This window comes from Chelon labrosus (genome assembly GCF_963514085.1).
Source record: "Chelon labrosus genome assembly, chromosome: 11".
NCBI lineage: Eukaryota > Metazoa > Chordata > Actinopteri > Mugiliformes > Mugilidae > Chelon > Chelon labrosus.
The window spans coordinates 4512828-4524941 of NC_140344.1; the positions used below are offsets into that span (position 1 = coordinate 4512828).

The 12114-nt window shown below is 41.5% G+C and overlaps 2 protein-coding genes across 2 annotated transcripts in view; one reads left to right on the plus strand and one right to left on the minus strand.

The window, feature by feature from the left end:
• The window catches only part of cttnbp2 (cortactin binding protein 2), an 86970-nt gene extending 84813 nt beyond the window's left edge, over window positions 1-2157 (plus strand). Inside the window, exon 23 of the mRNA XM_084555931.1 lies at window positions 659-2157. Coding sequence (XP_084412057.1) covers window positions 659-1039 — 381 coding nt within the window. The 3' untranslated portion in view covers window positions 1040-2157. The remainder of the gene's footprint in view (window positions 1-658) is intronic.
• Window positions 2158-6170: 4013 nt separating this feature from the next.
• cftr (CF transmembrane conductance regulator) overlaps window positions 6171-12114 on the minus strand; it is a gene marked incomplete at its 5' end in the record, with an annotated part of 33667 nt that continues 27723 nt past the window's right edge. The window contains 6 exons of the mRNA XM_084555237.1: window positions 6171-6509; window positions 7390-7495; window positions 8438-8610; window positions 9139-9228; window positions 9491-9646; window positions 10569-10799. Coding sequence (XP_084411363.1) covers window positions 6294-6509; window positions 7390-7495; window positions 8438-8610; window positions 9139-9228; window positions 9491-9646; window positions 10569-10799 — 972 coding nt within the window. The 3' untranslated portion in view covers window positions 6171-6293. The remainder of the gene's footprint in view (window positions 6510-7389; window positions 7496-8437; window positions 8611-9138; window positions 9229-9490; window positions 9647-10568; window positions 10800-12114) is intronic.

A 12114-nucleotide genomic window follows, 5' to 3' on the forward strand; every position in this document is an offset into this window, starting at 1 on the left:
AGGTCACACAGGAACCCAGGGTAACTGTAGACGACTGGTCAGCAGTTACCGGAAACACTTAGTTGCTGTTACGCTGTCAGTCCAGATACTAAAAACAAGGATTCACTTACTTTTGCAAGTCACAGATACCACGTAGCAATGATTCATTTTTAAAAGTGGAATTGTTGTGTTTCATTATTTGATTGGGTTCTCTTTGTCCAGTTTCAGGACTTACTAAACCACAAGTGGGTGACTCAGAATTCAAATGTATTTGCGTGACTGTTTTGCGGGACGTCTAATCTTGTGTCTCCCCTGTGTGGGAGTGATCTCACACATAATTTCCTACACTTGACCTGTCCACTGTGACTGTTTGACAGTGTATCATTACTCCAGGTTAAGTTTAGTTTAACTGTTAGGTTGTGCTTGTTGCACCATAGCATTGCACCGCAGATTCAGTAACATCATCTGTGCAAAGGTTTCATTTGTCCAGTACTTGTGTCTAAGAACAGGTTTTGCGCTCTGGCATTAGCATTAGCTTGGTGAGAATGTTGCATTGAAAAAGCCTCAGTGTTAAGTATTATTTGTTTTTTTTAAAAACATTTTTAACATTGGACTGTTTGGGACAGTTTAAAAATTAAAATGGCTCCGTTTCACAAGTCTTTCCGCCTCTTCCCTGCAGACCGTCATCAGTCAGTCCAGCCGAACCTCCAACAAGTCCGCCGTCCAGAGCAGCGATCGGCGCTCGGGCCCTCGCGTCAAATCGCAGCTTCCCGTCCCCAGCAGCAGAGGGCAGCAGACACGGGCCTCCACCGCCGCCACTAGCAGCAGCACCAGCAGCAGCAGCAACAACAACAGCAGCCCCAGCCGAATCCAGACACCGCCCAGCCGCAGCAGAACCGCCAACAGCAGCAGAACAAAGCAGGCTCCACCCAGCAGCAGCAGCAGCAGCAGCAGCAGCAACAACAACTACTACCGCAACAACATCAACGACAACAACCAGTCACATGAGGACATCTGGATCCTCCACAGAGACCTGCATGAAAACAACAACAACAAGTAGACATCTTTCTCCCTCCTCCTTCCCATGATTCCGCTGTGAACCTCCGTCCATGATGTAAAGACTAGGTACCTGACGACCTTTGACTCTTAGTATTTGTACTTGTTATCCGTACTTGTTACACTGTACTACAGTTGTGTACTTGGGGACCATAGTTTTATTCTACTACAGTATTTGAATTATGTGATCGCTCGAGGGGTAAAAAGAGGGTTATGTGGTAAAAAAACAACAGAAGGTAATGCAGCAGGTTATTTTACTGTTGCCTTAATTCCAGTGTATCAACCTGCATATTATGGGACAGTATTCACTGAACCAGATACAGTGTAAGATTGAACTGAAACAAGAGTTGACATATAATGTATTGAACTGGTGGAAACTGCCTCAAACAGTCCTGGCACAGTATTTTTGTGTACTTAAAGTGAAATACTGTACTTCTACTGGTATAAGGCCACTGAAGAGTGTCTTTGGATCAAAGAAAGAAACAAGCAGGTTTTTATTTTTCTTCTTTTGTCGTTTTCGCTCTTAAGTATTTTGAGATAAGTGTTTTCTCTTCAAATAGTTGCAAGGTTGGTTTAAATACTGTTGAAATTAATCAGGGTTTTACCAAATATATTTGTAAATAAGAATTAGTACGTTTAAATGCTCTATAGATTGGTGTACGTGGTATGACGCTTGTACAGTGATTGAACCTTAAAGCGAAACTGCTGAAAAAAAACAAAAAGAACCTTGTACATAGTGTTTGTAAAACGAGTTTGGTTCTGAACCCGTCACTTGTTTCAAAGTGAAGGGGATGTGGCAATAAGTAATAGAACTGTATAAACACAGGATGTCCTCTGTCAACTGTAAGCCATAATAAATATCTGAAATCCCCATCATTTCCCCTGACTCACGTTCAATTGAATCCCCCGCCCATCTCGCCCGCTGAGCCCTGTCGTGTAATTCACACTTTTCCCTCATGCTTTCCGTTATCACTGTGTATGTTTTTATTTTTAAGGACACATCTGATTTGAACAGACATTGTTTATATTAATATAAATATATCTATACATATGTACAGGAGAGATTTTAGTCAGCCTATGAATTTGATAGTTGTTTGAGGTTTAAAGAATTGTCTTTCAAGCACAAACATTAAAATGGCACTGTTAAAAATCCCCATCAGCCTTTGCTTTGTTTTTTCGTTTTTTAATTCTTAATTTCACTTTAACACAGAGCAGAGCAAAGTCCAGATTCATGACCCCCCCCTCCCCCCCCCCCCCCCCAACACACACACCGTTTTAAGACCTGGGCACAATAAACTATTATGAAGAGCTAGCAGCAGAAGGTTACTCCCGCATCGCCTCATGTCTGTGTCTGGCATAAAAAATCAATTTGAACATGCTGCTAAGGCTAACTAGCATGAGGAAATGATTCTCCGTACCAGCAGGTGGCAGTAGTATGTATTTGTCCTTCAGAAGGTAAACTGGAAGAGTGAGGAGTGCAGATTGATAAACCATTATAAACTTTCATAAGCCGACCTCTCTAGACTCATGTTGATCAGTTGCTCTCTCCAGTCCTTTAATTCCAGACGACCATGTTGGTGTGAAAATATTCTCTCATATAATATACTCACTTAAATGTTCAGATGAGTTGAAGATGGAAAAGCAAGAATCCTTTTGACTGGTCCCTTTGATGACTTTTGTCACTTCCTTTTCTAAACAGCCAATCAGAGTGATCTCTCTAACTGATGGGCTTTGCCGCCAATTGCACCCCAGTGGCCCCCTGTGGTATTGCAACTGCTGCTCAATAATTATTTTTCACTCAATTGTGGCAAAAGAGTCTCCTGTTTAGGGCAACGATACTAAAACATAGCAAATGACAAGCAGAAGAGCATCATTGAATGTTCAACACATTAAAACTAGAATAAGAAGATGGGCTACACCGAGTGCCCAAGTCCTGTCAGCTTAGAAGAGGAAACTGATGCTACGCTAACGCTAATTCACAAAGTCTTAGACAAAAGAAGATTGGGAAATTGTTGTGTGGTCTGATATGTCTTGTTTTCTGTTGTGATATTCAGATGGTAAGTCCAAAATTTGGCGGAAACAACATGAAAGTACGCATCCATCCTGCTTTGTATCAATGGTTCAGGCTGACGGTGGTGTAATAGTGAGGGGGATATTTTCTTGGCAGACTTTAAGCTCCTTAGTATCAACTGAGTATCACTTAAATGACACAGCCTACATAAGTATTGCTGTTCATTGTGTCCATCTGGAGCCATCTTCTTTGGTGACTACTTCCAGCAAGATAATGTGCCATGTCACAAAACTAAAATCATCTCAAACTGGAACATGACTGTAAGTTCACTTTACCCTAATAACCTCAACAGGTTGAGGCATCAGTGCTAACCACCACGCCACTGTGCTGCCATACTGGTATAACCGTATACGTCAAATTATACCTGAGATTATTATGCACCTGGGATTTTTCAGGAGCATGTTCTCCCTGTGTCTGCGTGGGTTCTCTCCAGGTACTCCAGCTTCCTCCCACCATCCAAAGACATGCTGGTTAGGTTCATTGGTGATTCTAAATTGGCTGTAGGTGTGAATGTGAGTGTGAATGGTTGTCTGTCTCTCTGTGTTAGCCCTGCAATAGACTGGAGACCTGTTCAGGGTGTACCCCGCCTCTCACCCGATGACAGCTGGGATAGGCTCCAGCAGACCCCGCGACCCTTCACAGGACAAGCGGTTACAGAAGATGAATGAATTATATCAGGATTAGACGGGGTTAGTGCAATCAGACCAGTGTGGGACCTCAAAAAATGAAAACATTTTCCTCTCAAACCTCTAAGAAGAATGACAGAACCACAGCTTCTCAAAATCTTTAGTTTTACTGGAAATATAGTTGATTGAACAAATCAATTTGTACAATTTTTTTTTGGACATTGAGTCTCTTTCCTATGAGTAATAAACTGTTTTGTTTTTAATTTACACTGTAAAAAAAAATTATCACAGTTAACACATTAAGGAATTTCTCCACGGTACCTTAAATTTCTGCAACAGTTCTGTACAATACTATTATTCAGTATGAAAGGAGCGACATGCTTCTCCCTCAGCCAAACAAGACAAACTGAAACAACGTGGGAAATGATACACAAAGAAAGGCTAAATGCTTGTTTTGCGTTTGTACAGCAGTGGCTCTGAAAAAATATATTTTATTTCACATAGAAAAGTGTTTTTGATGAATTACCAGCTCCTTCTATAAATCATCAAGAAATAAAGGCAAAAAATAATTAAACTTCTTTGTCATCAAAGGTTACAATCTACATTTTATGGAAGATCCGATAAAAATAAATGTGTTGTGCAGCATTTAATGACTTGACTGTTTCCTTGCAGTGAAGGTTGATGAGTACCTCAGGGTGTCTCTAAAGTGCATACACATACAAAAATAGGGGTATTTGAGTCATCAGTTATCATTAGCGTCAGCTAACAGCGTCACTGCTCCTGTTGATGTGTGTGTGTGTGTGTGTGTGTGTGTGTGTTGTCAGAAGTGAAGCGGGGTTAGACTGACTAACCAAAGATAAAAAGATACTGAAGCAAATCACGTGGACCCACTGCAGAAGTCTCTCTTTGTTACGCAGACTTGACCTCCAAAACCCTGATTCAGATTATTCAAATTTTTCCAGCTCATCAGAGTTATGCAGATACAATTACAGTACATGAGCCGATGCTGAAATTCTCAATGACACTCAAAGTGAACAAGTAGGAAATTTGTCCTCCTCGTTCATCATTAAATGAATCCTCTTTTATGCTGCATAATGATCCAGTAATGTTAAATGATACATTTGTTGGGCTTTCAAAAGATCTACAGAATCAAGGAACTGCTTTTTTGTTCCAGACCAGTGTTTTCAGATGTATCTGCTCTGGTCAGAATTCCCATCTGAAACAAGAGGTCAGTAGCAATGAATTGTTTAATGACGCTAATCTTTGTTTGTGGGGTCACTGGTCATATGTTCAATATAAATGTGAGATATTTGTAGGTTCTGAATGGCCTCCTGTACGGACACTAGTAGGCCCCCGAGAAAAGAACAAGAACAAGAACAAGAAACAGATTTCAAAGTTCTGAAAACATGGCTGTCTTTCCATGGTTCTATATGTCAATTGGCCCAAAATGGAGAACAAATGTGTTGTTATATTGAGCTGGCTATTATTTTAGTTTTCTCACAATGCTCAAACAGTACAGCAGACAAAAGTTGATGTCCAGTATATGAGGAGTCAGACTTCTACTGTGGCTTCTACATGATCTGAATTAAAATGACTGAAGGCTCCAGTGGAAACTCTTCTTGGTGAGTAATACCACAACAGAAACCAATAAAAATATGTTTCAAACATATAAAATCATGCCAAATATATATATCTGATGGAAGTGATGCTTTTTCAAAGCAATGGAGAGAGACCGCATACAGCTTGTTCAGCACCAGAGGGCATCTGTGTGACTGAAACCTGCAGAGGCACTTGGTGTGGTTTGACAACAAAATCTCCAGTTAGTCAGACTGAACCTCAGAGGATTTTGTCCTTCATGCCTCTGGTAATAAGATTCAGATTCCCCCTGCAGCTCACACCTGTACTGCACACACAATATTATTCTACTTTAGTGGCAGGCTTCCAGCGGACTCTTCTACACTTGTGCTGGTCATCAGTTCAACATTAAAAGTTTTTGTTTCTGTAATCCCAGCCTCTACATTCTCCACTGTGCACACCTAATTCATATTCATGCAGAACTGAATTCTAGGAGTTATGGGGAGGGCAAATTATTACACACATAACTTTTGATTGTATGCGTGCAGAACTCCACTTATATATGAGTGTAGATCTCTGTCAGCTAATTAGTCTCAGTGTGTGGCAGTAAAACAGACCTCTGCAGCTGTGTCTAACGCTCTTTTATTGTATGCTTTGTGTCATCTGTGCTTGTGCCTTCACATGTTTCCTCCCGTGTATATTGGTCAAATTGTCTAGTGAAATCAAGTATAAATAAATACATTTTATATAATGGCAATAAAAAGTAAAATTTAGCTTAACCTCTTATTTTTGTGCACATTTTATTCAGATTTGGGTCAATTATGATTCTGTGAAATTAGAATTTTCCTACGATTAAATAATAAATTATGTCCGTGTTCCTCATAACAAAAGGTTATTTTGAGCAATAATGCTTCAGGAAATTATCCAAAATCATCAGGATCAAGGCACTGGATCTGACCCGTGCAGGAGTGTGTGCAGCTGGCGACTTAGAGTCGAGTGTCCTGGACTTCGTCCTCGGCTTCCTCTGGCAGGGAGGAGATCTTAGCGGCTGGTGGTGGCGCCCTCTTGCTGGAGTTGAGGCGGTGAAGCGTTGGGAAGAGGCGGAGCCGGTCGGCGGGGCTCATGGCCTGCTTCAGGTGACTCATCTCGTTCATCAGTTTCTGAATGGAGTCGTAGCTTTTCATGGAGCTGCCCTCGATCATCTGCACAGTGGGGAGAGAGGGGGGGAGAGAGAAGGAGCTGGTTAGATGTGTCTGTGTTTTTAACAATGTGGAGTTTAAAATTCCCCTGTGGGATTATAGTGACGCAGAAGCACTTTGAAATGATGACGCAGGCAAACCAGTGACTGGCCCACACTGGCTGCTTCTGAAATATCTCCAAAAATGTTCCATCAACCTGCTGAGAACAATAAACTCCTATTCAACAGACTTCGTTTACACATAAAATATATTTGTTGAATCTCCAAATGAGAGCATGTTATGGAAAACAGTGTACGTGAGGGCTGTGATATAACTGGTCATATCAGTCTGGTCTGTTTTGTACAGGATAAAACAAACCCTCCCTTAGCACTGAGCTACATCAGATCCACCCTACAACTACAGCTAACAGCAAATACAAGGTGAATTTTCTGGTGGATGACAAGCCATGCTGACTAAATCTAAAGCAACATAGAGAACCAGAGAACCAGAGATACATCTGTAGTCAAATAATATTCATGTTATTTCTGGGTGTTAAGATGTTAAATAGTATCGTCTTGAGCCTCTGCTCAACTAGGAACAAGCCCAAGAGTCAGACCCAGAATGAATTTGTGTTGACAGGTTTCTTTCTCCCTGAAAAACTAACAGTAATTTCCATTTTTATTGGTTTAAAGCTTAAAGTAGCGTTATTCCAGGTAACTGAGGCTCATTCCACAGGAACACTGAAGTCACTTTGTTCACTCTGGCGCATGTGTCCACACTCCCAACATGAGGGAATCACAGGCCAATTTAACTCATGCAGTTTTATCAGCTCCAAACACCTGAGCTTTTAAGCATAAACTGGCAGAAATGATCAGTAAGAAGCCAAATGGAGTTGACAACTCACCAGGAATGACTGACACTCCAGCAGCGGCTCCACCCTGTGTTCTGATAGGATGACGGTGCAGCCAGAAAACGCATGCTTTAGCGTCTTCCTCAGGACCTGCAGTGTTCTGTACAAACACACACCGCCCTCATTATCATCATCATCATCATCATCTTCATCATCATCATCATCATCATCATCAAAGAGCGTCTCTCTCCACTGCTAACACATTGGTTTAATGTCAGCTTAACACAGCACAAAGCTAGCTTGCTCATTACAGGCTTCATTTACCACCATGACCCCCTCTGCACACATGGTGATCCAGTCCCTCACACACGTTTCCACATACAGTAGGTCACAATTACTGTAAGCACTCTAGATTGTCACCATATGCAGTGACAGGAACAGGGCACAGGCTGGATTTGCATGGTTTGTGTTGCACTGTGACCTCATCTTACAGGATGCCACAATAGCAGAGAAAATACACAAAGCCTTGATAACTTTCAGGTGGCTGTGTTTGAGAGCGCAGTACAGTCTGAAGCAAAAAAAGAACTATTTACTACATGGTCTTATATTGCATAAAGCACACCGGGGAAAATAACTAGTATATCATAGAGACTGTTGGATAAAGATGTGATGTGTGTCAAGCATACTGTTCTTATAAAAATGCTCTAAATCCAACAAATACTGAGAGCAACCTGAAATAGAGCTGCAGTGTATGTACAGGCCAGGGTCAGGGTCTGTCCAGTTTTATGATTTTGTACATTTAAATGACATTACCTTCACAACTCTGTCTAGATAGTAAATGAAAATATGCTAAGTAGCTGATTCATATTTTAAAACCAATATATCAAGTCTATCACAGGGCTAACACAGAAAGTCAAATAACAATTTACACTGACATGCACAACTACAGCCAATTTAGAATCATTACATAAGAAAATATTTACTGTTTCAAATAGTGAAAAATAAAGTCTGATCTCTAAATGGAGCTTGGAAGCTGTGCCATGCAGAACACTGGTTTCACTTTGGATTGGAGCAGAGAATGTGTTTTGTCTTTAATACTGACATGGGGTCGAGGTAGGCAGAAGGCTCGTCCAGTAGCAGGATACGGGCCTTGCTAAGGATGGAGCGGGCGAGACACAGCAGCTGTTTGTGTCCGTTGCTCAGCACGCTGCCCCCGTCCTCCAGCTGAAAGTCCAGCTTGTCTGGGAACTGCTCGATCACTGACTTCAGACCCACCTGTTGGCAGACAGGACAGATGTGACTTTAATGAATCTGTCATATGGTCGGTCTCATTCACTGATGCTACTGATCATCCTGCAGGACATGGGTCCTGTTTGTTTTGGTTCCTAAAAGATACCAGCTACCCTAGAACACTTCATTTTTTATTTTGTCATTTACTTTCCTTATAATATGATATTAGAGTTTTTACCATTTTTACATAAGTTTGAAATTTGTAATTGAAGTAATAGGACAGCAGCTACCAAGGAGAGCTACCTTCAGTGGGACACAAGAAGACAAATAATAAATGAAAAATAATAGAATAATTGCCTATATTATATTAAAACATTTTCTATCAACTGGTTACTTCCTCCGTGTTCTAGCGGCATGATTTGAAGGAAAAAAGTCAATTAAGTCTCATTAGCAAAAATACAAGGTTCGTTACCTCTAATTGGTTCATTAAATAGTAATCATGTTTGATAGAGCAGACTCATTTACCAATCATAACGGTAATTACCAGGATAACGAATGAAAACAGAGCCTCACCTCCTCGGCCACTCTCCACAGCTCCTCATCACTATAACGTCCATGCGGGTCCAGGTTCATCCGGAAAGTTCCCGTCAGAATAAAGACTTTCTGATCACAGAAAAAAGTCACATCTCAACAGATTACTGCTAGCTATGTTAAAAAGGGTAAGGATGTACACAGTAGTGAGAACAACATTTAACAAAGAAGATAGTAGTTGTTGTTCATTTAGTGTTTTTGTCCTGAAGGACCTGATCTGGTTTGGTTTGTAGGAGACCAAATAAAACACTATTAATAAATACCATACTTTATTAAGTGGTCTTTAAAACAGCACCACCTGGTAGAGCCTGGCTGAACAGTAGATGGACTGTACCTGCGGCACCACTCCGAAGGCTTTCCTCCATGTGTGCAGGGAGACGGAGCTCCAGGAAATGCCATCGATAGAGATTTCTCCATCGGTGGAGGCGAGGCGCAGCAGAGCGGACAACAAGGTGCTCTTCCCTGAACCTGTTCGACCCAGCAGACCCACCTACACATACACACACCCAGAACAAAAACTGTTTCATCTGCTGAATATCTCGCCTCATTTCTAGCTTTAGTAAACTCCTTCAACATGTCCTGGAAAGTCCTACTGTATTTAGGAACAGTGTGCACACATACAGAATATAGTTTGCTGCAACACATACTAGGGAAGATATAGTGAATCTATTTTGATACCACAGTCGTTGCTCTGAGATATTGGGCAGTCTAAAAGCTTTCTTCCTCATGCAGGCGGCAACAATTAGCCCATTTGTTGAGACTGGCTAATGGGACGAGGCTAAAGTGCTGACACTTAACTGAGCCCTGCTGTCCTCCAGGATTCATTATGAGGAGCTCATACTGAGTGTAATTACTGCCAGAAGCAGAGAGTATTCTCTCTTTCCACTGAAAGCTATTTGGCTACTAGTTCCTCTGCCCTAATTTAACAGCATAAAATATTTGGAATCCAGACTAAGATTTAATTAAACCATTAATTGTACCCTCTTCAGGCATTTTGTTATCTGGAAAACTTTGGACTTTGGTCTGCTCCCTTCTCGGTATTACTGTGTTGCCAGGTTTGTGTCATTGTTTGTATTGAGAGAATGACATTCACAGTAGTTCATCTGAATATTCTTAAAAGACCATAAAAACCTTATTATTATATCTCTCTCGAGTGCTAACTTAAAGCAGTGTGTACCGTCTTTTTTGTTCTGGTCAGGGGCAAGTTGTAAACTCAACAAGGACATTATCACCTTACCAGTTTCATAGCAAATAGTTGCTTGTACAATAGCTTTCACTTTGAGTTGTGTTTCTGTTTACATGGACTAATGTAGATCCAGCACCCACTCCTCTAAACTCTGTGTCACTAACTCAGAGAAAACAGTAATATACCCAAAATTCATCTGCAGGTTATAAAGCAAAGCCAAACTTACGCTCTGTCCACCATCCACAGAGAAGGAGATGTCGCCGAGGACGGCGCGTCCAGCCTCTGTGTATTTGACGGTGAGGCCCTGGACGTCCATCTGGCCGCGGTTGGGCCAGCAGTCACGGGCGTGAGGGTTGTCAATGATGAGGTCAGGACCTCCTTTACCTCCAGATTTTCCTGGCAAAGGCTCCTCTGATGGCAGGTCAATGAACTTGAACACCCGATCCACAGAACGCATCTGAGAGGAGGGGTGAGAAAGGGTGAGGGGAGCTATGTATCTCTGCTCACTCTTACTCAAGCTGGTTTAAAGACATAAACCAGCAACTTCCCACAACCAGACCACTACTGCTACTGGTGTTAAAGGTTACATTAATCATCACTGTTTGTCTCCTGCTGGACATGCTGTATAATGTTTTTGAATATAAATATGTTTAAGCTTTGAGTGAAACATCACACTCAAGTACAATATATCAGGTTAAGTTTATTAATGCCATCTCCAATTAAGATTCAGAAATTTCCAGAAACTAAGGGTTAATGTGGAAACCACTGGAAAATGTACACTTGAAATGTCACAGTGGTGATTAAGCCGATGTCCTGTGGAGGATATTGTATTTTAATCTTTGCATTAACCCGGCAGTTATCACTCTGCCAAGGAGCTAGGTGGAGCTAACGTTCAAATGTTGGACTGATACTGTTTGCATCTCTGACAACGGTAAATGGTCTTGTACTCATACGCCGCTCTTCTATTGGTACTCAAAGTGCTTGATGAAAAGCGCTTTGGGCACTGGGATCAACTCAGGGTTTAGTGACTTGCTCAACGACACTTAAACATGTGGTCCACGTACCAGGGATCAAACCTCTAACTCTCTGGTTTGTCTATGACCCTCTCTACCTACCGAGCCACAGCTGCAAGAGAGCGGATCCAAAAACATACGTGCAATTACCAATCATTACCATAGGTGCCGCCAAAGCAAACAAAACAGAGATCTTCAAGATCATCACGGAAAGGTGAATAACAACTGAGTAGAACTGGGAGAACTTCCACAACCACACAATGAACAAAATCTCCTGTACTGTGATAAGTTCTGTCAGCTTGTGGTGTAGTAATGTTGTAAACAACCACTGGGGTTGACTGACTCAAGGTTAATCTGGGATCCTATTCAGACACAAGGAAAAGAATTAAGAGACAATGCAAATCCAAAAGGCACGCAACTGGACGTGTTTGTGCAGGAAGTTGATTTCTGTTGTTGTATTAGTGACACCCACTGAGTGGTCATGGTTTCTGTACAACGGAGGGATGTACCTGGGGGTGTTTGCTGTGCAGAAATGTGGGAAGGACAACCACAAAAGTAAAGATACTTTTATCTAAAGAGTCCTAAAATACATACATGCATTAAAAGTCCTTACAATCAGTAGCTACAGCGCATTTAATCAATACCTGGACTTCCCAAGCAAATGAGACGCAAACATAGAGTTAGCCAGGCTTGTTGAGGTACAGTCTGAATAGGACTGCAGGAAATATCTAGCTTTCTGTGGAGTGTGCTCACTGAGTT